The following is a 27,987-nucleotide window of genomic DNA, read 5'->3' on the forward strand; positions in this document are numbered from 1 at the left end:
CTGGGGCAGCGGGGAATCAAACCACCTACCTTCTGATAAGTGGATGACTTACTGTCCGTGTGAACATGCTCTGACAATACCCTATGCCAGTTTGGACAACCACTGAACGTTATACACATCCATCTATGTGACATTGAAATCCTTTACAAATACTCTTAAAGACTTTCCATAATTGTCAGTGAAGTAAATAACATAATAAGTAAATGACATTATGAAGCAGACATAACATAGGCATGTCACTTGACTATAATTATCACAGATTAGTCCAAAGGATGACCAAAGTACTTTTCTTTGCAGGGAGCAGCACGTTTACAGTTAAGGTTATGACTTAGTCTTTATTTTGCTGCACAAAAAGCAGATCTGTTCACGGCAAGAAAAATGTCCACAGCTGCCACAACAAACATTCTCAAGCTATAAGAGTCCAAGGTTATTCATATGAAAAGAAACCAAGACTCTGACCCTTACTGATGTAACAAACAAAACAAATAAAACAAATTTCTTACACTAAGATTTCTCAGCTTTATATTGACCCAGTGGTCTTTAAATGGATTGATATGGTTTTAAGAGCTGTCTTTCTATGTTGTAAGTGTACAATGATAAGCCCCTGCATTGCTCTCTTTCCTTATACTCTATAATGTATTTATTTTCCTTTCTTTATAAATACACTTACACTGAGATGTCAACTACAGCATGGCAGACAATATGGCAAACTTGAAGAAAAAAGCAAACTTCCAGCTCAACTGCAATAAGAAAACAGCACGGAAGGAGTGAGAGCTGTCACCAAAACAAACAGCTAATTTCTTATCATTATCACACACGCTGTCTGTGTAGCCACCCCTTCTACCACGCAAAACCAACATTTAATTTAAGCCTACACATCACACACAAACATCACAGCACACACATCACAAGCAAAATGTGCATGTTAATGACAGTTTTCCCAAATAAATGTAAAATACACAACAGTGGCAGCAGCAGTCAAAATAATGTAACGCTGTAAAAATGAAATTAGAACTTTTTCAAAATATTTTTTTACAATATTATGGGCCCAGACAGTTTCCCCTGGCAGTACCCAATGTGCACCTTGGGCATTTAAGACAGATCAAAATCCATGCAAAACAATTGCAATACTAAGATCATTTATAGAAAGTGTTTCATCTCTATTAATGAAAAGATAATTTTCAATTTACTAGCAATTAGGCAAACTAAATCTATCCTAAGTTCTGAAAACTACATTTCTGAAAATGTCATTAAAATCTCTGAATAATACAGGCTATGAACATTTCCTTTTAATCATCATCTCCAGTTCAATCAGCTGTTATTAATAGATGTCATGGCATGTAGCTGCAAAGCATTAAATGCAGAAGAAATAAAGTCCTACCATGACATGTAGTCTACACTTTGAAGGTGATGTTTTTTATTTCTGAGATTACTTAAAAGCTATTTAATAGCTCTATTTCAATGAAAGGGAAAGAGACAGAACGTGAGGTAAGTGTATTTTCGAAATAAAAGCATAAAACATTACTTCCATAAGCCAGTGTAGCTTAATGTGCTATATTTACACAAGAGACAGAAGTATTCTGTTCAAGTACAGTAACTTATGAAAAAGCATTCTTAATTTCCTCACATTAATCACACAATGCTACTGCATGGCAGCCATGAAGGTTTTTGTTTTGGAAATACTAACCGGAAAGAGGTTTTTAACAATGGATGACTTGACTGTTTTTGCTCTTACAATGTTGCTGATGACAAAACAACACGGGGAGAACTGTTTATATTAACTACAGTCGTCGACTATTGGGTATAATTTAAAACAGTCGACTCCTTGGTGATAAATAAGGTCAACAACGGGGTAAGATTCCGACTAGACCGACCCGTTAACTTAGCTAACATTAGCATCCAAACAGATGGTTTGTTTTGAAAGCTAGTTAGCTAACGTTAGCTGGCTGTTGACATCTGTGTAACGTTAACGTTATATTGATGTTAATGTGTTAATAATGAGTTAATATTCAATATCCTACATGTTTAGCCGTGATACTCGAAGCATAACGTTAATCAAGGTTACCGCTTTATAGAGGAGGACTGTCAACAGCAGCCCTGATGAAACGTTAGGTTATAACAGTTAATTGGTGATGTGAGGCTTAAAACTGTGTTTGTAACGTTATCACATTATTAACGTTATAACGCTTTGCAGTGTTTTCTAGCCTGATCGATAAATAGTGAAGTAAATGTCTGTATTTGGATCATTCTTTAGAAATTACTTCCTGTTAACCAGCTTTGCAGCAGCCTGCTAGCACATTGGTTTTCATAGGAGTGCTGTGGTTTTAATTTCTCTGCCATTGTAGGTTTATTGAATAGCATCACCACAATACTAGCATACCGTTTTTATCATATCGTTTTTATTTCATGCACCACCGCCTCTTGGGAACATGTTTTGGTCATGCTGTTTTTGTTTTTAAAAGAACTGTGGAGCAGTTTCTTAACCTCTTGATATAGCAATGCATTATTCAATTTGAGAATCTGTAGCCTAAAAAGAGGTGTCATTGTCAAAGTTAATTTATTAACTTAGTCAAAGGGAGAACTACTCAGCCTGTGAACAGTTGTGTAATGTCTGCTGATGTCTTCCTTGGCTCTGGAGTAGCTGGAGTAGTTGTAAAGTCTGAGAAAATAACCCTAATGATGGGAGACTTCAAAGTTTTAAGTATGTATTGTGACCAGGTTTAAAGATGTAGCAGCACAGTTGAATTGGGATGTAAATGGGAAGACAATGCATAATAACCATTCAGACACATTTTGGATTCTATTAAAAGATGACCATTACAGTATCTGATTTCCTGCTTCACTTCAGAGTATTTAACCAGTGTGACTGTAATGTATTTTGTCTTCCTTAGATGTAGCCAATGAAATGGAGTATGATGAGAGACTTGCACTTTTCCGCCAAACCCGCCTCAATCCCTTTGATCGTGGAGAGGAAGAAGATGGTCTCCAAGAAGGCAAGATGCCTCCACAGCAAGGTAAAGTTTACAGAATTGGCAAATTTGCACCTCACTGATGTAAATTTTGTCTTTGGCTAGGAAGTGTGTCTAGTCTACACTGGCAGACATCCAGCCATCCCTTCAATATTCTGTTACGCTCTGAAAAAATGTCTGGTTTGGAAGACTGTGAAAAGAGGCCAGTTGATTTGGGATTTTATTTGCATTTGTTGTGTAAAACTAACATGTTTGCTGCCTGTGGTGTGTCATTAGGAGGATAAAATTTATAGATTTTCTAGACATTTCCCTTACTAAACAGATAGGAGCTGCACTGGGAGGTATTTTTTGAGGTCATGGGTTCTGTTTTTCTAAATGTCACTTTAGTTGCAGATGTAAACTTACAATGGGGCTGCTGGGTGCTTAGATTATGTCACTATGGCTCATTTACTGTATGAAGCATTGAATCCCTTGTGAAACTGATTTTGACAAATTATTTCCCCCAAATATTTACACAGGCTAAACAGTTTTTGTCTAGTCTAGAACTAATCTCCATAACATAAAGAACAAGAACACTGGGACTTTTGTAAGTAATTCTTAAGCTTTTGGAAAAGGAAGTAGAAAATACTGTAGCTCAACCAGAGGAAACGAAAAGTGTAAGTATGAGCAGTACTTATGTAACACTTCCTGTATTTTAGGATTTGGGAGTTTTTCTTCGAACAGTTTGACAGGCAAGCCTGACAAACTGTTAGCAGGACTGATTTCACTGGTGTCATCTGTGTTTTTTCATTTTGGTTCATTGTCATCTCTCTGTCTGGCACTGAGAAGCTGAATTCACTCAACATGTTTTGTTCTGAGGTGTATGCAGGTAACAACCGCATTTGTATGCATTTTGTGAGTTAGATGGACATTAAGTTTCTTTACTATATATCTTTTGATTTGAAAGATTATATATCTAAGGCCTGTATGTCTTTTCAGAATACAGTGTTGATATCTAGTAGTTGTGATCATATTGTAATTTGAGTGTAAATTTGTCACAGATTAGTGTTGACAATTAACTGTATATTGCCTTGCCATTTTTAATTTTGGTGTCTCCCTTTTCCAGTGGTGGAAGAAGTACTAAATTTTCATACTTAAGTAAAAGTACAGATACCACATGATAAATGTTAACGTTACTAAAGTAAAAGTAAAAAAGTACCTGGGTCCGTATTACAGAAACTTCTTAACCAGGAGATCCTTTCCTAACCATGGTAATAAAGGTTAGGAACTGATTTAGGAAAAAGACCATTACAGATTAACAGTTCCTAAGTAAATATTCCTTTCCAAACTAAAGATTGGAAGATGCAAATGTCACCCTGGATGCAAATTAAAAAAATGCACTATGGAATGTTCTGGGTGAATACGTGTATGTATATAAATAACTGTATTGTTTTTTATTTATTTTATGTGTTCGAAACATTAAATTACTTCGCACCTCTATAACGAGAGACAGGTGCGTCGGAGGGGGTACATCTGAGTCAAACGTAACAAAGAAAATTCCCGCACACTGTCTAACTTGCAAAAAGATTGTATTGACACAACGTTTCGGTGCTAGACCTTCATCAGGCAAATGGTGTTACTAAATTAGAAGCCATCTTTTGTAGGAGGTGACTTGTTTGAAACACACCAATCATCTACTTCCTCATCAAGTAAGGCAACCATTACAAAAACACTCATTCATATTTCCATGGGATGAGTGTAAATTTCTGTGTACTGAATGTTCATCAAAACAATATCCTAAACTGCACTCATGAACAGACATGCTCTCAAATCTTTCTGGTACCTTCTATATCGCTATGGACAAATAGCTTAGACGAAATATCATAATAAACAACATTAGATAATTAGAGGAAAAAACATCAAATACATACAACATATGGCCCAAAAAAAAATAGGTCCAAAAGACAACACTATCAAACTTCAATATAGATTTAGACTGACAATAAAATTTATAACATTTCTAGAAAAAACACAGTAAATGTTACAATCTCCACATTATGTATACAACAAAAAACTTGTGGTATCAGTGCATACATATATAAATAGACACAATCAACAGGACACTCTATTTTTTGATGGTCCTGATAATATATGTACATACTCATACGTATCCAGGACTGTTTTGGGTTAAAACAGGGGAGCCCTCAGGTAAATCTTAAGTAATAAATACACAGCCTATATAGATGTTACCATATTTTAATATAGGCCTACACTTATTTATATGTTGTGTGTGTAGCAAGAAGGAACTACAAATTTAATTTCGTTATGCAGCCTTGTGCTGTATAATGACTAATAAACCTTGTACCTTGAAAAGTGTATTACAGAAGCATCCTAACTTTGTAAAATCTTAAATAAACTCTCCAACTTTAGGATAACTGTTAAGCTGTCCTAACCTTTACTTTTCCACCAGTTAGTGTTTAATCCACATGGTCGCTCTTTTACTGCTTTTACAAAATCAACAAAATTTCAACAGGTGGAACTTAATTGATTCTAACGATGTGTCTGATGACAAAACACTCGTTAGTAGAAAGGCTGTAGGTGATGTAACGCTAGATAACGTCTCATTATATAAGATAATGTAAAGGCTTGATGTAACAAAACCTATCCAAGTGCAAGTATTTGATTTGATAGGAGATCGTTAAATTCAAGAAATACATGATGACGTTAGCCCACAGCCTTTATTATTATTATTATTATTTTATTATTATTTCATTATTAACTTTCCCCAGCAGAGTACGGGTTTCTGCCGGGGTCAGTGTGGGAGCGCAGGAGGAGCCACCAGCGGTTTTCCTCTGCTCTCTGGACACAACTGCTGCCTTTCTCTTCGTACCACTTGTCGATAGACTTATTTTCTTTTTGATAGAATCAATGCTCCGCTGGATGCCGGATATGCGGCGGTGACTGTGTCCGCTATTTTATCCTACTCTCTCTCTTTAATCTCCCCAGTTAAGTGTTCCGTGAATTTCAATGATAGTTGTTGTTTCTGCTTCATTTTCAGTGTATCTTTCATTAAAAAAAACGACCAAAAAACAGCGATTAAAAAACGTTTAGCTCGCGAGATGAGCAAAGTGGCATTGGTTGCTAGGTAACAGACATAAAAGTTGATAACCGACATTGTTGGATTGAGTATTTAGGATTTCCTAACCTGAGATAAGATAGGATTCCTAAAGTTAGTTAGGATTTGCTTCTGTAATACCAAAATGAGAAATATCCTATCTTAGGCTCTTCCTATCTTAACTTAAGACTTAAGATAGGAACTTTCTGTAATACGGCGCCTGGTTTTAAAAATACTTAAGCAATCAAAAGTAAAAGTACTACACATAAAAATCTCAAGGCGGGTTTGAATACAACATTACAAGTTATAGTGAATCACAATAAGGAAAACTGAGTCGCAAGGGGACAAGTGGATATTTCCTATATGTGGGGAGGATAAGGCCCCATCCACACTACTCCGTTTAGTTTACAAACGGAGAATTAAAACGAATACGATCTCCGTCCACACCAGCGTTTCGGCTGCGTTTTGGAGTTGATCTCCGTCTACATTAAAACGACTGAAAACGCACAGCTAGGACCCGTTCTGGTGCACTGGGCATGCGTGTGTCAGTGTAAACATGAAGCAGATGGTCTATTCCGTAGTTACAGAAGATTTGGTGAAAGAATAAATAAATACAGACTAAGCATCAGACCAGTTTATTTTATTTTTTTTTTGTTGCATGGATCAATAACGAGCTGGGACTGTTACTGAATGTAACACGGGAGTGTGGCGGCAGAAAACAGTGTGGGTGATGTTGCAAAGTAAACAGCGACATGCACAGTACAAGTGTAGGCAGATGATCTGAGATGAATGGCAGATGAATGTTATTTGCATGGCACAGAATATTTTAATAAAAATATGATGTCAAAAATCCGGTCAGCAGCATTGTGTTTCTGCTTTGCAAGACCCAATCAGAGAGCTGAGCGTGAGCGTCTGCGTCATCGTTTCTAAAGTCCGCCTGTCTTCACTAAAACGCCCTCCGGAGTTTTGAAACGCAGCGTTTCCAAACTTCTCCGTTTTAGGTCTTCGTTTTCATCGTTGTAGTCTGGACGGGAGGTGCAAACGTAGCAGAAGGTCTCCGTTTTAATTCGAAAATGCAGTAGTGTGGATGGGGCCTAAGTCTGCGTCATTGCTCTGCTGTTGTGGTAGTATTCCCTTCAGACCTACAGACAGACACAGAACCCTCTTTGGGACTTTGGGTATGTTAAGATAAGACAAGGAAGCGAAAACCAAAACTAACTGAAACACTTCTCAATTCACAATCTCACCAAAAATCCACACGTTAACTTCAGCACCTCTCATAAAGTGCAACGCACAGTCCCAAACAGGGACTCCAGACTATGCGCGCTAACTCAGTTCTCATGAAGTCTGTTAAGACTGGGGGCCAATCTGCTGGGTCATTTGGTGGAGAAGCAAGTGTTCCATTAGGGTCTAAGCTGCTTGTATCTGATTCTGGCTGCACATCTCTGGCTGTGCTCGTACTGGCTGAGGCTGCCTGTGTTTCACCTGGGTCTGTGTGACCTGCTAAAAGATTCGGGACTGGGTCTGTGCTGGTACTGGTTGAGGCTGGATGTGGATCAGCTGTGCTTAAACTGGCTGACTGGCTGGAGTCTGTTCCTGTACTGGCTGATGATCCAGCATCTACTCTGACAGACTTAACCATAGCCCCTGTAAATTATAGATATTTTCTTCAGCTGCATCAGGCTCATTCAAACTGGCTCGTCTAGGTTTCGTACTTTTGATACATTTTAAAGAGGTGGTATTATGCTTTTTGGATTTTTCCCTCTCCTTTATTGAGTTATATATCTTTTATGTGCATGTAACAGGTTTCCAAAGTAAAAAAGCCCAAAGTCCAGCCCAAAGGGAGTTCCCATCTCCCACAGAAAACTCTGCTCTGAACTACTTGAAAACAGCTTGTTTGTATTCCAGCCGCTTCCCTTTCATCATTGTGACGACATGCGCCTCATATAACGCTCGCCAAGCGTCTACTCCGACACCCCCTCAAAAACACCGGTGGAAAAACACTGAGCTACAGAACACACCTCCTCTTCCTTCCAGATTACCCTCTAGGCAGTCAATGGACATAAAGTTATTACTATGATGTAGAGACAGAGCTCAGTTAAAACTTTAGGGCCCGTGTCTTAGACGAAGTGTTTTTTTCTGACGCCAGCGTCTATTTTTAATTCATTGCAATGGGAGTGCTGCGTTTTTCCAAGCTGGTAAAAATGGGAGCAGCGTGACGAAGCGCTCAGTGTCTTTCCCGCGCTGGGCGCTGAGCTTTTTTATCCGGTCGCCGAGAGTTGAAAAATGTTTAACTGTCACTTTTTACCGAGCTGTCCAATCACAGTGCAGCAAAATCTCATGAACCCAAGTACGGACAGTCTGTGCTCTCATGTTTCAGCCTTCTCCTCATGCAGAGCAAAGGCCAGAGCAAGTAGGCCTACATACTTTGTGGTGACATTTTTACATTCACTAAAATTAAGTAGGCTACCCTACTTGTAACACATCGCCTCCACGGAAATGATGTATCATAGCAACCACAGCGTCTCGAAAAAAAAAACCTGCACCTCCAAAACACACCCTAGTGTTTCCAGCTAGGCATTTTCAGAACAGTAGGTGCCGTTTTCAGATGGGAAAAACGCTTTGGTAGACACGGGCCCTCATGGATGAAAGATACATTTGTTACAGATTAACTACTCACCACTCTGAAACTATTGACAAGCTGGTCAGCAACATGTACAGCTGAACCGAAGCCATGTTTGCTCGCTGACCTGCCCTTCTCTGCTTCTGATTGGCTAGTAGTCCTTAACTAGGAACTGCGCATGTGCAACTCCCAACAAAGATCATTTAGAGACAAGATGTATCAGTCCATAGCTAAAACGAAGCGTTCAACACAGGGTGAAAAGAGGAGCTGCAGCAATATGCAATATGAAAAAAAATATGGTGTTTTTTGAAAATTAAACCATGTAAACCTGTTCTGGTATAACCCCTAAATAAGATTTTGAACCTGAAAAAGAGCATAATATGATCTCTTTAAGATATATAATACTATTTATATAATGACTAAATGGGTTTGGGTATAAATGGGTTGAATACGTGATGCTTATTATTTACTGAGATGTGCATCCATATTGCCCAGTCTACCACGCTATTATGTCTTGCTGCTCAGCTGGTTAGCAGGACGGACAGACAGAGAGATTCACTGCAGCTGCACATTAGGGTAAGTGTGATCTGCTGACTTGGAGAGGAGAGAACACAAGTATACCTGACTGCTGTTCCCGCACTTCACTCTCATTGAGTTTATTTATCTTCTCGTGCCTAGAAGGATAGTCTCTCTCTTCATCCATTCTTTTAAACAAACAAAAAGGTTTTAAACATATGCGTTGACCTTTGACAGGAAAGAGAGGCGGGGCTGTCCAGCTCTGCGCTGGACTGTCACTGCATATGCCAGTGTCTCGCATCAGCTGGCTGAAGTTGATTTGCGCATGTTCGCACCTACTCGGCTTTATCAGTTTTACATTTGTTTTTCAATGCTGCTCCACTCAGGTACGCTGCATAGGCTACTAATACCAATGTAACGAGGTCTCGTGTAGAATGTGACAGAGTTAAAAGTCGGACAACTAAATTAAAACATATATACAAATAGTCTGTTTGGAACAATAATGCGTCTGATATGTTTTTACACACAAAAAAGTATAATTTCCACATTCAAATCTTTAAAATGGCATCTACGCCTTCTAGCTCAAATTCCAGAATCTTTAAACATGCAAATTGTGTTAATTTCCAAAGTTTTTCCACTGGACACAAGATGTCAGTCTCTTACTTCTCAGTGTATGTGCACTGGTGGCTTCAAGTTTCTACATCACACTTGTACAAGTTGAAAATTGGATTGGCTTCCAAACTATTTGTGATGTCACACATCATGCGTGCAGGGTCACACCTTAAAATCAAAATTTCAAAGAGCACAGAAACTTTCCGCTTTCAGCAGATGAATGTAAACAGGCTTTTAGTCAAACAAAAAAGTGTTGCTTGTATATAACTCAGTCTAACTCAAGGGTATACACAGGGGCAGAAACAATGGAACCCTTTACAGTGTATGAGAAGTAGGGGTCTGTAAAATAACCACAGTTGTTTCACACACCTCTTACAAAGTTTAACAAAAACAGTAAAGAGTATTAAGGTAGTATTTATCAAGGTATTTTATTGGACTGTAGTAAGCTGTACAGTGATGTTGTCCTCTTAGTAAAATGCACAGTTATTCCCAGTTTTGTGTTATCTTGCTGTATGTCTAAATTTAGCCTCTAGTCCTGCATTCTGTTTAAGTTGGACTCATCAATATTTTTTACATTAACCATTAACCATGGATAATACATCCATGTGCCTTCTCCAGCACCAAGCGTAGGACAGACAAAGTTAGCATCTAGCTGCTCAACATAGTGGAGCATTTAGCAGATCAAGAGCCAAATGTCTTTCTCAGACGTTGTTTGGAGATCAAAATAGACATGAATGCTTATCCCGGGCTAATGTTGCTCTGTGTCTGCTGGATGTGTAAATGGGATTTAGTTCACTATAACAATTTTATAAGGAGTCAGATGTTGTGGTTCAGTACTGTACTGTCCAGTTCATGTAATACTGACTTGATAGCGGATTAAACAGAAACTGCAGCGGCAGCCATATTGGTTGTTTAGGAAAATGTCTCAACAGCACTCCTCTGTCAGTCATCGTATCAAACCCGCTCCATATTAGATAAATGGTTCCAGGATCCAGGACAGATAGAATGTCTGAATGGGAGAGTTCCCAGATTCATACAGAACAGATTTGTCTGGTTTCCAGGCTAGTAGTTGTCCATATATAGAAGATGCCTAAGCACTTCAAAGTTTGGTTTGCAGCAGGTTTAATGAATCAGAATCAGCTTTATTAGCCAGGTATGTGTCCACAGAAGAGGAATTTGACACAGGATTGTACATTGCTCACGATGTGCTTACTCATACAATAATACAATAATAAAATCAGTCACAGGCTACTGTATAGAGAACACATATATATACAAACTATTAAAAAAACAATATAAACAGATTGAGACAATAGTGCAATCATCAGAGTGCAAAGGATGCAGGAGTAAATTATTATCGTTATTATTATTATTGTTATGTCGGAGGTGGATGTGAGATACAGGTATACATACACATACATGCATACATGTGTTATGTACTTGAGGTAGGTGGATTTGGTATACAGTATATACACAATATGACGATAAAACAATATGAACAGTATGAACAGCACTGAAATAGAGAATGATGAATAAATACAGTAGGAGTGGCTTGGTTACACATTACCACGACTGATAAGACAGTTACCTCTGATTCCTTCATTTGTCCATTTTCAGCTTCTGTTCTTCTTGACTTCTTGAGTGGTGAGTCAGAGTGTACCGATTGTCTTGAGTGACCACAGTCGTGTGTGAAATTAGCACGCATGACTGAGTGCAGTTACCAGACCATAGTGTGTGTGCTTACATAAAGAACTGTGCTTCATGCAACGTTGCCCTCTTTTCAGAAGCAAGGCCTGAGCTGTTTTCTGCAAGCAGAACCCACAGTTCAGATCGGACCATGGACCTTGGTCTAGCTGAGGACCACTTCTCAAGGCCTATGGTAAGTAAAGCAATGTTTCTGCTGTCTGCCTCAACTCAACACTAAATGGAACTGTTTCATATTGTAAAACTGACAGTATTTGAAAAATAAACAAGAACACTCAAGCCCTTTACAGGAATGGCCAAAGCCATCTGAGGTCCTTAAACATCTGCCAGACAATGCTGAGGATGTTTTATGAATCTGTTGTGGCCAGTGCTTACCTGTTGGGCTGCAACTAACGACTATTTTGATAGTCGATTAATCTATCGATTATTGAAACGAATAATCGACTAGTGTAGCTCTACAGTTTGGCGTTGGTTTGATGACTTTGGGTCATGACATGGAAGCTATTGAAATAAATGATGATTTTCCCATAACACTATTTTAACAATTGTAATTTATTATCGTCACCGGATCCTGGGTGAATGTCTGTCGAATATCCAACTAATTTCACCGCGGTTAATCTTGCACACTCGGCAGCAACACGTTCTCCAGCTGGGAACGTCGGCATGAGCGATGCATCGTTTGATTGTAAAGTCAGGGCGCATCCGGAACGTGAATGCGAGCGTTGTGTATCATAATTATGTCCTACTCACAGTACCAGTACTGTAACAATCAAATTGACCAACTGTATAGAAAACGTTTCAGCTCATAACCTGAAGTAACACGGCTTTGACGTGAAGCTAGCTCGCTAACTAGCTAACTAGCTTACCGAGACAAGTCTTCATCATACACAGAGACACAACGTTATGAGCCTCCTCTTCAGATGCTCCGGTGTTTCCAGGAGAGCTCAGCTTTGCTGCAGTTCACAACCTTTCTGGCTGAGTGAAGAGTGAAATGCTGCCACACTCTGGAGGCTTTAGGTAGTGAAGGTGTCGCTGCAGCTCTGATGTTGTTTTAGTAACTTTAACATTACTGTTCACATCACTTTACTCTGTTAAGCTGACGGTCTCGCTACGGCCCGATGACGTCATGAACAAATCGATGAATAAATTCGTTGGCAACAAATTTAATAATCGATTTTTGTTGACTACGTCGATTAGTTGTTGCACCCCTACTAGCCTGTTTGCTGTTGCATGCTGGGGCAGCAGGTTGAGGGTAGCGGACGCTAACAGATTCAAAAAACTGATTCGCAAGGCCAGTGTCATTGTAGGGGTGGAGCTGGACTCTCTGTCAGTGATGTCATAGAGGAGAATGCTGTCCAAGCTACATTATGGAAGCATATAGGGGACTAAATTAAAATTATCATGCAAACTTGAAAATGAAAATGTAATCCCACAATAACAATATCATTTTCCACATATGTATGTGTTATTTAAATGAAAATGCAATCATTTTCATTTTCACATACTTGTGTGAGCATTTTAGGACCATATTAAAATGAAAACGGAAACAGCATTTGACATTTCATTTTAAAAGACTTAGTCTGCTCTATAGTGGACTATATTCAAATGCAATGAGTGAAACAGCGCCCCCAGTCTATTGCATTGCATTTACATTTACAAGCAGCTTTCCAAGGGACACAATGAAAATGAAAATGCAATCTGTCAGTCCTCTCATCAAGGCGCGTCCTCAGTTAAGACTTCACTTACTCTTCAGTTGGAAGGCCACTTCAGGTTCTCATGGTTCAGTTCTATATCTACCATTACACAACACTAGGCTGTAACTTCACAACCAAATGAAATCTGTCGATCGAACAGCTCAAGGATGGATCTATACCGACTTCAAACTTGGAACTTGTAAGTGTTGCCATTTCTATGTAGCTTTTCAGTTTTTTTGAACACTTGCCTGTTGAATTTGGCGTTAGCATATTCTGCAGCTAATGTTGCTAACTGTAAAGTCAAGCTGTTTCTGTTGTGTATTGTGACATTAAGCCCACACGCCGTCGCCTGTCTGTGTGTCTGTTGCTGCAGTAGCCTATGTAAGTTTACCTGGTCGATACAAAGGGCCTCCGCTCAGACTAGCTTGGTTTGAGGGCGTGCCTGACCCCGCTAGCCTTTATGACGCGTTTTCATTGTGACGTCACAAGTAAAGGAACTGAAGGGCTGGACTACAAACGAGCTGTTTTCAAGCGGTTCAGAGCAGAGCTTTCTGTGGGAGATGGGAACTCCCTTTGGGCTTTTTCACTTTGCAAACCTGTCACATGCACAAAATATATAACTCAATAAAGAAGAGGAGAAAAGCCAAAAAGCATAATACCACCTCTTTAAAAATGTTCAAATGCAGATTCAGTTTGAGATAATTTGATATAATTTATATTGTGAGCTGTCAAAACTATAATAAAGTTTTTGAAATAAGAAAATGTCTTGTCTTGCTTACACTACTATTCATTACTATTAGTAAAAGTTTTTCATAAACCCTTTGTAATAACATGATGTCTTTGTAATACCACAGGTCCCGTAATAGTACATTTAAAAAAGACCAAACCTCAAAAATAAAGCACTTTATTCATGGCCAATGAAATGAAAATTTAAATTGGGTATTTAAAATGCACAAAGTAGCAAAGCCACAAAATTTACAGAAACTGTCCAGATCATGTCCCATCCGGGACACAGTGGTCATCATGACGCGTCTTCCTGGGGATGCTTAGATTGTTCTGATGCTGCTGGCCGCTGTGTTGTCTTCCAACACAGTAACAGCCAGTGCGCTGCAGCAGCACCAACCGGAGTGCCAGCGTTTCTATTTAAACTCAAACTTAGTAATTCTCGTTTGCTTGCTGGAATTCAGAAGAGGATGTTTTAGTTAACAAATGGACTACCTGCAACATACGCAAGCAGATCGGTAGATTGTTACCAGCACATGGTCTGTTCAGACTCACATTACAGCAAAGTACTAACCTTACAGTGTTGCGACTGCTCCTAAAATGACTCACTAAACAGTATACTCCCTCTTGTGGTAAAAGTGGGAAATAACGTCTACTTTATGTTACAGAAAAATACACAAGGAAACAAATATTGTTAATAGCAGTATTAACATGAGTTCTACAGCTAAGTACAAACTTGTACTTGAGGAGGAGGGAGGAGTCCTCTGTTGTCTTCTGTCAGCCTGGCAGGAAACACCTCTGCTGGCCTGTCTGCAGGAAACACTTTAACCTTAGTCCAATATCATCTCAAGTGTGTAGTTATGATAATGGTTTTGCACTGTTCATAGCGGTAACTATTACAGCTATGTAGTTGATATGACAGACAGTCTGACTGTTCCTATAACATTAACTTTGACTGAGTTGCGGTATTGTCACTAATACTAGTATTGCAGTAATGTGAAGTATATCTCTGAATGAGAATGGGTTTGTATTAGCCTGGCCTTGACACTGCCCAGCAGGACACTGATGCTTTCGGGTATAAGCAAGTTAAAGTTTTTTGCACATGCCATGCATTGACCAGGTGTGAGCTTAATGTCACAATACACAACAGAAACAGCTTGACGTTACAGTTAGCCACATCCATCCTTGAGCTGTTCGATTGATAGATTTCATTTCAATTTTACCTAAATAACACATACATGTGTGTATGTGGAAAATGATAATGTTATTGTGGGATTACATTTTCATTTTCAAGTTTGCATGATAGTTTTAATTTAGTCCCCTATATGCTTCCATACTACATGTCATCTTGGACAATGTCTTCTACCCACTCCATGATGTGCTGCTCAAACATAGGAGTACTTTCAGTGCAAGAGTCCCCCCCCCCAAAAATGCACCACAGAGCGCCTCAGGAAGTCATTCCTGCCTGTGGCCATCAAGCTCTATAACTCCTCCCTCTAAGTGTCTGACACACGGGCCCTTAGTTAGTTATTAAACTGGACCTTATTGTCTATTGTGCAATATTATCTGTTTAATAATTAATGTGCAATATTCTCTACTGCAATTCTGCTGCTATTTATTCACTAGTCCTGTTCACCATAACAATTCTTTAATAATGTAAATATTGTACATACCCACACTCCTTTATATTTTCTTTTTATTTATATATATATATATATATATATATATATGAATATAACTTCCTATTCTATTTACTGTATGTTGAGACTGCTTTTTTGCTCTTGTTCACCTGTGATAGGGTTCGTTTGTGGCATCCGACATTGAACAGCTGAAACTGGCCATAGAGGAGTGTAAAAAGCTGATTTTAGAGCTGCCAGAACACTCGGAGAGACAGAAGGACACTGTGGTGAAACTTATCCACCTTCGTCTCAAACTGCAGGAACTTAAGGTCGGAAGTGAGGAGTGGATAACATGTTATCATAGTTGGTGCTGGCTCAGGATCGCTTTAACTTCCAAAAATTCATAAGTGACTAAATTTACCTTCATGTTTTTGATTTTGTGGAATGAACAGCTGTACACAAATGTCAGCAGATGGAAATGTATTATCTGAAGCATGCATTTTTACTGTGTTTCTGGAGAGGCATTTTCTGAAACTACTGCTGCATTCAAGTGCATTTAGAAATAATAGATTTTAAGGGTTAATCATAACCTAATGGGTGCAATAGTTATAATAGCTGGGGCCTTTAAATTATATTGTAGATGGCCTGTAGCTGAGAAGTAGGGCTGGGCGATATGGCCAAAAATGTTATCACAATAAAAAATCTTTTTATCATTCAATAACAATAAATATCACAATAAATGTCAAATCATATTTCTTTCAAGTTTAAAGGTTGATTTTTGCTCCTGACTGAAAATTCAAGAAACCAGATGGTTTATTGTGGTTTTAAACTTTTCTTTATGGTCAACAAACACTTGATGTCAAACAGTGGAACACTTCTGAGGTAGTACATTCAAAACATCCATCCATCCATCCATTGTCAACCGCTTATCCTGCATACAGGGTCGCAGGGGCTGGAGCCAATCCCAGCTGACATCGGGCGAAAGGTGGGGTACACCCTGGACAGGTCGCCAGTCCATCGCAGAACATTCAAAACAATTATGATCAAATCTTATTTAAAAAAAATATGCTAAGTAAATCTTGTTACAGTCCCTTTTCCTCAACAAAATAAATATCTTAATTGAAACATGAAGTCCCTAATTCATTCATGATTCAGATTAATTAAATCAAACTTTATTGACGATATGTTGAACATTTGTTATATTGTTATTGAGGAAAATTACATTGCGATAATTATCATTATTGTTTTATTGCCCAGCCCTACTGAGAAGTGATGCTTACACATGGAGTGTCAGAGGTAACTGGGAAGAACACAAGAAATTCCGCTGAGCCCACTGTGTGCTAACGACACATCAAATAAAGGCTTTCTTCAGCTTTCATTTGATCACGTTGCGCTTTATAAGATAAATGAGAGCAAGCATTGTAGACTTTCTTGGAGACTGATGAGGTGATAAACAAGTTTGTGGAGATCAGCAACTTTCTGCTAAAAACTCCTCATTTTTGAAATCGCACATTTTCTGTTTCTTGAGATTTTCTTTAAATTACCAAAAGGACAGTATTACTTACAGTCTAGTTTCTTGCGGAACACTCACATCAACAAATCAGTTAATCGGTCAATTACTTAAGAGTTCAATTGGGACTTAAATGCGTTTTATAGAAAAGAGAATGTTAGTGATTTTCTGTGCATTTGTTTTTACTGAGTTTTTTTTTTTTTAACGATATCACATGAAGCAGCTGAATGTCATGTGCAATGCTTTATACCACAGGGCAGAGCACTTTATGTTATATAATAAAGCAGCTGAATGTTGAAGTGCCATCTTATGCAAGTTCTATCTAGAGAATAGACATCGCTTCAAAGGATCAGGATCATACAGCGAGAACAGAAGCACTATGAAAATACGGCAACATAAACAAGTACAAATACTGCATATTTTATTTGTTGAATGTTTTGGTATTTTGTCCCTTTAAAGGACCCCGAGGAGGATGAGCCTAATCTGAGAGTCCTACTGGAGCACCGCTTTTCCAAGGAAAAGAGCAAGAGTGTGAAACAGACCTGTGACAAGTGTAGCACTATCATCTGGGGCCTTATCCAGACTTGGTATACCTGCACAGGTGAGACACACCATACAGTGTATCAATCAGATACAGCACTATAGAGATATTTTAGTTGCAAAACTTAAAAACAAAAGTTTGTTAAAAAGTCAGACCTCTGTGTAAGATCATACCAGCTCTATCTGAATATCATTTTTTGTGTTTCATGCACAGGCTCACAATATTCTACTTTCTCAAAGATTAATCTTCAGTCCTACTGTCTCGCTTGTTCTCTCAAAGCTCCCCATGCATACTGTTTTTCTGAATGGTGGGCTCAGTGGGAGCATCTTTGTACAGCCCTTTGAATCTGTTAACCAGCCCAAACCCATTGCCTGTAGTGATAATGCTTTTATACATTAAAGATTCATGCCATGTGATCATCCCTTTCTTGTTTCAGGTTGCTATTATCGATGCCATAGTAAGTGTATGAACATGATCACAAAGCCCTGCGTCAGGTCGAAGGTCAGCCACCAGTCCGAGTATGAGCTCAGCATCTGCCCTGAGATAGGACTAGACCGGCAAGACTACCGTTGTGCGGAATGTCGAACACCTATTTCACTGAGTGCGTACAAATTTACTGTGTTGGTTTATGTCTTGCATGTTGATGTATGGAAAACAGAGGATCTAAAGGCAATATGTAGGCTGATTTGAACTTACATTTGCTTGACGGGCATGTGCACACAGTTGTAAATAAGGTTACTTTACAGCCATCTAGGAATGACTGAGCTACAAACATTGAGTATGCTTATATTTGATATGGAACATCATTTTCTGGAGATCTTTATTCTCTCATACATATCTAAATTCCATCCATCGTCAACCGCTTATCCTGTGTACAGGGTCACGGGGGGCTGGAGCCTATCCCAGCTGACATTGGGCGAAAGGCGGGGTACACCCTGGACAGGTCGCCAGTCCATCGCAGGGCCACACATAGACAGACAACCACTCACACTCACATTCATACCTGAGGGCAATTTATAGACACCAATTAACCTAGTCTGCATGTCTTTGGATGGTGGGAGGAAGCCGGAGCTCCCGGAGACAACCCATGCGGACACGGGGAGGACATGCAAACTCCGCACAGAAAGGCCGGGGCAACTGGGGTTTGAACCCCCGACCTTCTTGCTGTGAGGCGACAGTGCTAACCACTGTACCACCGCGCCGCCCAACATATCTAAATTCTACATATTTAATTGTGTTTATAATGTTTTTATGTAGATCTTGCTTTCTTTTGATTCATAGTTTGACTGCACTGTGCCATCTGTCTTATAGGGGGCGTGCCAAGTGAAGCCAGACAGTGTGACTACACAGGCCAATATTACTGCAGCACATGCCACTGGAATGACACCACCATCGTCCCAGCTCGCGTCATCCACAACTGGGAGTTTGAACCACGCAAGGTACCCTCTCAACATGTATCCCTTCATCTTTTATATTTCACACTATTAGACTTCTTATACCCCTTTGAAACAGGAGTGTATGATGTGTGTTTTCTTTACACGTGTTAAAGCAGCATCTGAGTTACTGGATGAAACTGCTGTCAGACTGTATGTTTTTCTCTCTTTGTCTCTGTTGGAAGAGACTCAGATCGGGAACTGTACTCTTATATATGTTACTGCGAAACATCAGAATTTCATAGAATTATATTACGGACAAACAGTCAAAGTCAATTTACTAGTCACGAGGAGTGCTGCACAGCCTGTGAAGGACCTTTTGTCGAGTCTAAGAAAATGTCTTAAGGGGAATCAGCTTAATGTCGTTAAAACATCAATAACATTAAATTACATTCCCATCTCTAATAGAAATGCCTGTTTATGAAAGCCAGTCAGCATCTGACCCACTTCCACCCAGGTCAGGAGGAGGGTTGGGAATCCAGGTCAGATGATGCGCATTGACCTATTCAGGCTGTCTACCAATGCAGGTTTAACCCACGTCACTGTGTTGGTATGAAAGGGGTATTAGCGTGTTCATGTGGGCATATTCAGTCAGTCTGTGTTCTGACAGTGTGCCTCTTTTTCAGGTTTGTCGCTCCTCATTACGCTACCTGGCCCTGATGCTGCCACGACCTGTCCTGAAGCTGAAAGAAATCAACCCGCTGCTATTCAACTTTGTGGAGGAACTGGTTGAGATCAGGGTGGGTAGCTTCACTTTTTTGGACGTACAAGTAAAGATCCAACAAGAAACTGAAGTAAAGATGTTCCCAATGTAGTTAAAACGAAATACAGTTCTGTAATTATCGTTGAATGCTATGTTCTCAGTTTTAACCTGGAATCCCTTATAAAATGATTTAACCACAACACCTTCATTATAGTTGCTGTTCCATTTGATTTGTCACCCGACCATCCTAGCGCTTTGTCACTATATTTTGAATCAGGTGCTATTATGCAGAAAATCAAACAATTTTGATATGGAGTGCTGCTAGCATGTGCAGTGAGATGGAAAATCAACTGCCACTCTGTGCATTATGTTTGACTAGGAGCAATGTGTGTGTTTGTGTGTGTTTTCCTTTACAGAAACTCCGTCAAGATATTCTGTTGATGAAACCCTATTTTATTACCTGTAAGGAGGCCATGGAGGCTCGGCTATTACTACAGGTCAGCATCTATGCATAATATCTATTCAACACAAATTAAATTGACTTTGCTTCGTGCAGTTAAAGCAATAAGTAATATGTTACAACAGCACCACCATGTGTGTGGAAGTTGAAAGTTTAGGCATCTGGAAACGTTCCTGATGTGGACTTGAGACACTAATATAGACTTAAGACTTTGCTATTATTGGTGCAAGTTCAGCTGAAATTCTTTTTATAATTAGTATATAAAAATGATAACGTAAACTTGAAAATTAAAAAGTTAAGAAGTGCCTTCATTCTTTGTGGCATACTTTCAACAAGGTGTTTAACATTCCTCAGAGACTTTGGTCCATATGACATGATAGCATCACACAGTTGCTGCATATTTGTAATAATAAAATCCATCCATCCATCGTCAACCGCTTATCCTGCGTACAGGGTCGCGGGTGTAATAACAAAATAAGTAAAGTAATATATTATTACTTTTTAATTACTGTGTAATATTTCTGAGGATTTACTGAAAGAAATGCTATATAAGATACATAACTATGTTTTTAGTTGTGTAGAAAGACCTTATATAATAAACCGTCTTTATTACCTTGGAATGAGCTATTTATATCTACATAACCGCGGACGTCGCCACGTTGCATCATCATATTTCTACAGTAGAAATATGGGTGTAACAGTGTAACAGACAGACAAACAGAACTACAGAGCGCCTTTCATCACTAAGTTCTTCTTCTTCTACTTCTGGTAGAATTCAGGCAGTGTAAACATTCATCGCTACGTTGTATACATATGTTAGAAGAAGAAGAAGTAGTAACAATATATAGCAGGGGTCGGCAAATAAGTTTGGCATCAGAGCAATATTTTCAACCATTAGATGGTGGGTAAGAATATAAGACATAATATTGACTTCTACCAACATGCCGTTCGGTTAGCTCAGTCAGTAAAGTGCAGGTCTCACACCCTAAGGGTTGTGAGTTCACCTTGGGACAATTCTTTTTTTCTCTCAACAAATGGATTCTGCAGCGACTGCTTCTCTCAGTACAAAATGTGCTGCAGTGTTTGTGCTTCGGTGTTTGATCCACATCTATCAGCCTATGGATGCTTTATCATTTCCCTAGTATATCCAGGCAGAGAACATTTAGGGGAATCACGTTTCACCACTAGATGCCACTAAATCTTACACACTAATCCTTTAAAAGAGTAATAAGTAATGAGTAACTTAGTAATTGCAAAGTCTGAGTAACCTGCCCAACACTGCTCAGTTGTAACGAGCGGTTATTTGAGTTATTGTTGCCTTTCTGTCATCTGCCCATTCTCCTCTGTCCTCTGACATCAACAAGGCATTTTCGTCCACACAGCTGCCGCTCTCTGGATAATTTCTGTTTTTCGGACCATTCTCTGTGAACCCTAGAGATGGTTGTGTGTTAAAATCCCAGTAGACCAGCAGTTTCTGAAATTTCTTCCCCATTCTGATGCTCGGTTTGAACTTCAGCAAGTTGTATTGACCACGTCTAAATGCCTAAATGCATTGAGTTGCTGCCATGTGATTGGCTGATTAACTATTTGTGTTAACAAGCAATTGAACAGGTGTACCTACTAAAGTGGCCGGTGAGTGTATGTCTGTGTTATTCAGTTTGTCCACTGTACAGCGGGGTAACTAATTAAATTTCAAACAGCTTTTCCATTTTCATTTTTATATGTTCATAGACACTCCACTTGAGTGTAATTTATGCAATAATAAAATATACACATGTGGAAAGTTATAACACTTTTGAGGAATGATATTTTCAAGTTTACGTTATTATAACATACCGGTAGTCCCCTATAGGCTTGTATAGTGTGCATTGATATTTGTGCACAGTCAAAAAGTATATGTAATACAGTATCTCACAAAAGTGAGTACACCCCTCACATTTTTGTAAATATCTGATTATATCTTTTCATGTGACAACACTGAAGAAATAACCATCCATCCATCCATCGTCAACCGCTTATCCTGCATACAGGGTCGCGGTGAAGAAATAACACTTTGCTAAAATGTAAAGTACTAAGTGTACAGCTTGTATAACAGTGTAAATTTGCTGTCCCTCAAAATAACACATCACACAGCCATTAATGTCTAAACTGCTCGCAACAAAACTGAGTATACTCCTATGTGAAAATGTCGAAATTGGGCCCAATTAGCCCTCCCTGGTGTCATGCAACTTGCAAAGTATAATTTCTTCAGTGTTGTCACATGAACATACAGTGGGTACGGAAAGTATTCAGACCCCTTTAAATTTTTCACTCTTTGTTTCATTGCAGCCATTTTCCAAAAATCAAAAAACTTCATTTTATTTCTCAGTAATGTACACTCAGCACCCCATCTTGACAGAAAAAAACAGAAATGTAGAAATTTTTGCAAATTTATTAAAAAAGAAATACTGAAATATCACATGGTCATAAGTATTCAGACCCTTTGCCGTGACACTCATATTTAACTCAGGTGCTGTCTGTTTCTTCTGATCATCCTTGAGATGGTTCTACACCTTCATTTGAGTCCAGCTGTGTTTGATTATACTGATTGGACCTGATTAGGAAAGCCACACACCTGTCTATATAAGACCTTACAGCTCACAGTGCATGTCAGAGCAAATGAGAATCATGAGGTCAAAGGAACTGCCTGAAGAGCTCAGAGACAGAATTGTGGCAAGGCACGGATCTGGCCAAGGTTACAAAAAAATTTCTGCTGCACTTAAGGTTCCTAAGAGCACAGTGGCCTCCATAATCCTCAAATGGAAGACGTTTGGGACGACCAGAACCCTTCCTAGAGCTGGCCGTCCGGCCAAACTGAGCTATCGGGGGAGAAGAGCCTTGGTGAGAGAGGTAAAGAAGAACCCAAAGGTCACTGTGGCTGAGCTCCAGAGATGCAGTCGGGAGATGGGAGAAAGTTGTAGTAAGTCAACCATCACTGCAGCAATCCACCAGTCGGGGCTTTATGGCAGGGGCCCGACGGAAGCCTCTCCTCAGTGCAAGACACATGAAAGCCGCATGGAGTTTGCTAAAAAACACCTGAAGGACTCCAAGATGGTGATAAATAAGATCCTCTGGTCTGATGAGACCAAGATAGAACTTTTTGGCGTTAATTCTAAGCGGTATGTGTGGAGAAAACCAGGCACTGCTCATCACCTGTCCAATACAGTCTCAACAGTGAAGCATGGTGGTGGCAGCATCATGCTGTGGGGGTGTTTTTCAGCTGCAGGGACAGGACGACTGGTTGCAATCGAGGGAAAGATGAATGCAGCCAAGTACAGGGATATCCTGGACGAAAACCTTTTCCAGAGTGCTCTGGACCTCAGACTGGGCCGAAGGTTTACCTTCCAACAAGACAATGACCCTAAGCACACCGCTAAAATAACGAAGGAGTGGCTTCACAACAACTCCGTGGCTGTTCTTGAATGGCCCAGCCAGAGCCCTGACTTAAACCCAATTGAGCATCTCTGGAGAGACCTGAAAATGGCTGTCCACCAACGTTTACCATCCAACCTGACAGAACTGGAGAGGATCTGCAAGGAGGAATGGCAGAGGATACCCAAATCCAGATGTGAAAAACTTGTTGCATCTTTCCCAAAACGACTCATGGCTGTATTAGATCAAAAGGGTGCTTCTACTAAATACTGAGCAAAGGGTCTGAATACTTATGACCATGTGATATTTCAGTTTTTCTTTTTTAATAAATTTGCAAAAATTTCTACATTTCTGTTTTTTTCTGTCAAGATGGGGTGCTGAGTGTATTACTGAGAAATAAAATGAAGTTTTTTGATTTTTGGAAAATGGCTGCAATGAAACAAAGAGTGAAAAATCTAAAGGGGTCTGAATACTTTCCGTACCCACTGTATATATTAAAAATAATATATAATAATATGAAAAATGAGAGGTGTACTCACTTTTGTGAGATACTGTATATGTTCACAAAAGTTTTTAAAAAACAGTTTTTGTCCATATTTTGTAATGTTTGTTGCCTTCTGTGATCTCATGAAATGGATTGTCCCTGAGCAAGGTTCGGTCTCATGGCATGCAGGTTGCATACATTTCCCAAAACAGATTTTCGCAAATTGTTTTCTTTTGTATTTGTGTTCTGCAGTTACAAGATCGGCAGCACTTTGTGGAGAACGATGACATGTACTCACTACAAGATTTGATTGACATCTCCAGTGGCAGGCTCAGCTGTTCCCTCACAGAGATCCACACTACGTTTGCTAAGCACATCAAACTAGACTGTGAGGTGAGCTCAATCATAAAGTGCAAAGAAGACATACTAATGACTTCTTTGTTAGACACATAGCTTAATCTTGTAGTATCCACTATTAGTCAGTAGGCATTTGTTGATGATCACTTGTTTTTTTTTTTTATTATTTGCTAAAGGAGTAGAAAACATAATCATCCTGAAACCCTGACTTTCTGTCCCATTTTGTCTGTGCTGTGTGTGTGTTTATGTGTAGCGTTGTCAGGCCAAAGGATTTGTGTGTGAGCTGTGTAAGGAAGGAGACATCCTGTTCCCTTTTGACAGTCACACCTCGGTCTGCAACGAGTGTTCTGCTGTCTTCCACAGGTAAGTCACCGCCAACCAGTCACACTGAAAAATATTGCAAATTATGTGATTCTAAGGAGTTTGAAATTTACTTGTGAAGATTTTGCATTTTGGTACGAAATATTAAAGCCTTAGCGCTAGGGATGGGTATCGTTACTCGATACCTTTATGCTATCGACTGAAACAGCCCAGTATCGAGTAGAATCGAAACGTCTCCAGTCAAACCAGTACTTCAATCGCTACTTTTTGTAACCAGATTGCCGCAAAAAATTAGGATTTGTATGGTTTTACTTGCAGCCAAACATGCAAACAACACACCGAAAGAAAGAGAAAAGCACGCCTTTTTTTCTTATGTGCCTGCACCATAAAGTGTATTAAAAAAAAGGCATGCACACGCCGAGTCCATGTGTGCCGCTCACCTTTGGCTGCAGTCTCAGGCATGTTTGTCATTGTTGCAAGTTTACCACCACAAACTTGGCTTTCCATGGGTTGCATCTTCTGGTATCATTTAACACTTCTCTGTACATTTTTATTTCCTATTCACATCACTTGACACTGATCGATCACTGCGTTCCATCACATCGATTAAACGCTTTTGTGGCGTAGCAGCGATCAGCTGATTTTACTCACGGAGGGTCCGTGAGCTGCGGCTGCTTCAGGAGTAGTTGGTTTGATCGGCTGGACGTGCACTGCAGCCTCTCTTTTCCTCTGTTTGTGAGTCTTTAGTGTAGTTAAGTGACTTATTTTTTAGAGGACGTTTGCGACTCACCAATAAAGGAAAAGGCTCTCGGCGAGATCTTTCAATTCAGTTTATTGATCGAAAGTTAGCAAAATAATTTTCTGTTGTTTACTTTTAACACATGTATCAATGGAATACCTTAAATTGGTTTCCCACAACTTACCTGGTCACTAAACTATTACACTCCTCTCTCATTCAAATATAAAAAACCTCCTCAAAGGCTAATACTACCGGTGCGGATGACCTAATTAGGATGAGGAGTGATCAGTTGTTTGAAACAAGAAAAAATAAAATGGAAAAATTGCTTGTCCTAAACAACAATAAAAATAATAATAGGCTACCAATCAACTACTATGGCTTCAACAGGTGGCATTTTATGCAAGGTATCAAATGAAGTACTCAATTGGTATTGGTATCACTTTAAGTGTACTGGTTTTGCACTAATAAAGGTGTTTTTCCCTACTTTTGAGTGGAGCTAAGACATCTTTTTTGGGTTAATCTAATCTAAAATCACCAGGTAGCATATCTTCAAGCTGTATACACAGAAATAAGAAAGGCAGTGTTGAGTTTGTCCCACTAAACATACTATATAGCAAATAGCAAAACCAGTACATTTGCCCAAACAGTGATCTGTCTATTAAAATAAACAACACGTTATTCAAATGTACGCCATCAATATGATGGATTATGTAACAAAAAATGTTTCTTATGTGTCTCGTTAGAGATTGTTACTATGACAATTCCACAACTTGTCCACGGTGTGCCCGAATGACTGATCGCAAGCAGGAAGAGGAGTCAGACGTCAAAGATGCATGATTCCGGAGAGGACTACCTGAAGCTACTGGATGTTGCACTTCGCCTCATATTGTGCTCTAATCGATCAAGAAAGTCTTATGGAAGCTTTTCGTCTTTGTCCTTGGTTTGTTTTGTGCATATGTTTAGAACTGTAGTGTCTTTATTTTCCTGCGCACTTCATAAGGAAGCAGGGTACTAAACACAATCTCGAAATTAATATATATGTATATTTTTTATCCAACTTTTTAATCCATACTGAAATTGGATGTACTGAACACTGTGTATGTTTGTTTGTGTGAGTGAGTGAGTTGCATTAGTGCATATGTCTGCTTGTATAAATGTACAAAATAAATGCCCTATAGTGAAAAGCCACCTCATCAGTAGGTGATTATGGATGCGGGAGTTGTATATTAAGTGTTACGAGGCTCGACTGAGTGAACATATACTGCCAACTTTGCTGAATACTAAAGGTTTAAGGTTGCCATATCTAAAAATGTTATTGAATTTTAAGGATTACATCTCCAGTTTGCAAAGACAAAATCATGTTAACCAGAAATTCACCTTTCACGTCCCAGTGGATGTTTTCATTTTAGAAACAAAATCCTGTAAACATGCTTGAAAGTGAAGTGGGTGACCTTGCACTGAGATATCATTTCCAAACATCTGTTTATTAGGTCATATGATGCATAGTGTTTAATTATTTTACAATATGAAATTTATTAAATCTGCTGTTATAAAACTCTTTATCTCAGAAGTATTGTCCTTAAAGCAGTCTATACTCCTCCATTTGTGCCTATTTTCCTTTCAGACTCATAATCGTTTGATCTGTTTTACATTGCATACCATACCAAGAAAAAATATTGCCAGGCCTTATAACAATGTTTCTTTTCAGGTTACAGTGTAGGCCTGCTTTGATTTTGTAAATTGTCAATTAGCCACCCTGGATACTGGAAACAATTATATGGCTTGAAATAGTTTTGACAAGTAAGAGTGTGTATATACAATCATTAAATCAGTACTTTGAATTATACATGCATATATTGGCAACAGATCTCTAATCAAAGCATGCAACATTTTCTCGTAAGGAGAATAGTTTAACTGAAAAAGAAAAGGATTGTGGGAGTTTTCCTTTCATTCAAAACCATGATGTCATTGTAGACAGTCTGTGTTTTAATCTGGTTCACTTTAGTGCAGTGTGTAGCAAATAGATGTGAATATTCATAAACATTGTGCCTACAGGTTGCATAAAGCTGTTATCCAAACATCTTAATACACTTACCATCATGTTAATGGTTTCAGTCTTAATTACATATAGCACATTTTGTCCAGAGATGACAAAGATGTTAAGTGACACCTTTGATAATGTGTAAATGTTGACCTAAAATATTTGTTTTAAAATAATGAGTTTTGGCTGTGTTATCTTTCAGCATGATGAACTGTATTTGTTTTGGTTTTTTTCAAACTAATGAACAGACATGGTGTTGGTGAAAAGCAATGCCCTGTTGTAAAACATGAAGTAGTGCATGAATAAAGTAATGAAATGCATTAACATTGCCGCGTTGTGATCAAGTAAAGTTAAACTTTAACCTATTCAGGGTTGAATTATTACAGCCCCAATGTAAAAAAAAGTTATGATAAAAATAAATATCTGATTTTGC

At 39.0% G+C, this 27,987-nt stretch overlaps 1 protein-coding gene across 4 annotated transcripts; it reads left to right on the forward strand.

Annotated features, from left to right (window-relative positions):
- Window positions 1–1,694: 1,694 nt before the first annotated feature.
- def8 (differentially expressed in FDCP 8 homolog) lies at window positions 1,695–27,880 on the forward strand. 4 transcript variants are annotated; one of them, XM_038701318.1, is made up of 12 exons: window positions 1,695–1,852; window positions 2,892–3,014; window positions 11,599–11,693; window positions 15,734–15,883; window positions 17,524–17,665; window positions 18,042–18,206; window positions 18,917–19,044; window positions 19,665–19,778; window positions 20,158–20,238; window positions 24,349–24,489; window positions 24,707–24,816; window positions 26,257–27,880. In XM_038701318.1, exons 2-12 carry the CDS (start codon window positions 2,906–2,908, stop codon window positions 26,348–26,350), a joined length of 1,329 nt encoding a protein of 442 aa, XP_038557246.1. In that variant the 5' UTR covers window positions 1,695–1,852; window positions 2,892–2,905; the 3' UTR covers window positions 26,351–27,880. The 4 variants fall into 4 exon arrangements, with proteins under 4 accessions (XP_038557246.1, XP_038557247.1, XP_038557249.1 ...); XM_038701319.1 differs by having other exon boundaries at window positions 11,602–11,693; XM_038701321.1 differs by lacking the exon at window positions 18,042–18,206.
- The last annotated feature ends 107 nt before the right edge of the window (window positions 27,881–27,987 follow it).

The sequence above is a fragment of the Micropterus salmoides genome, unplaced genomic scaffold (genome assembly GCF_014851395.1).
Source record: "Micropterus salmoides isolate LMB-PRFRI ecotype aquatic unplaced genomic scaffold, ASM1485139v1 Ms_hic_scaffold_6, whole genome shotgun sequence".
Lineage (NCBI taxonomy): Eukaryota > Metazoa > Chordata > Actinopteri > Centrarchiformes > Centrarchidae > Micropterus > Micropterus salmoides.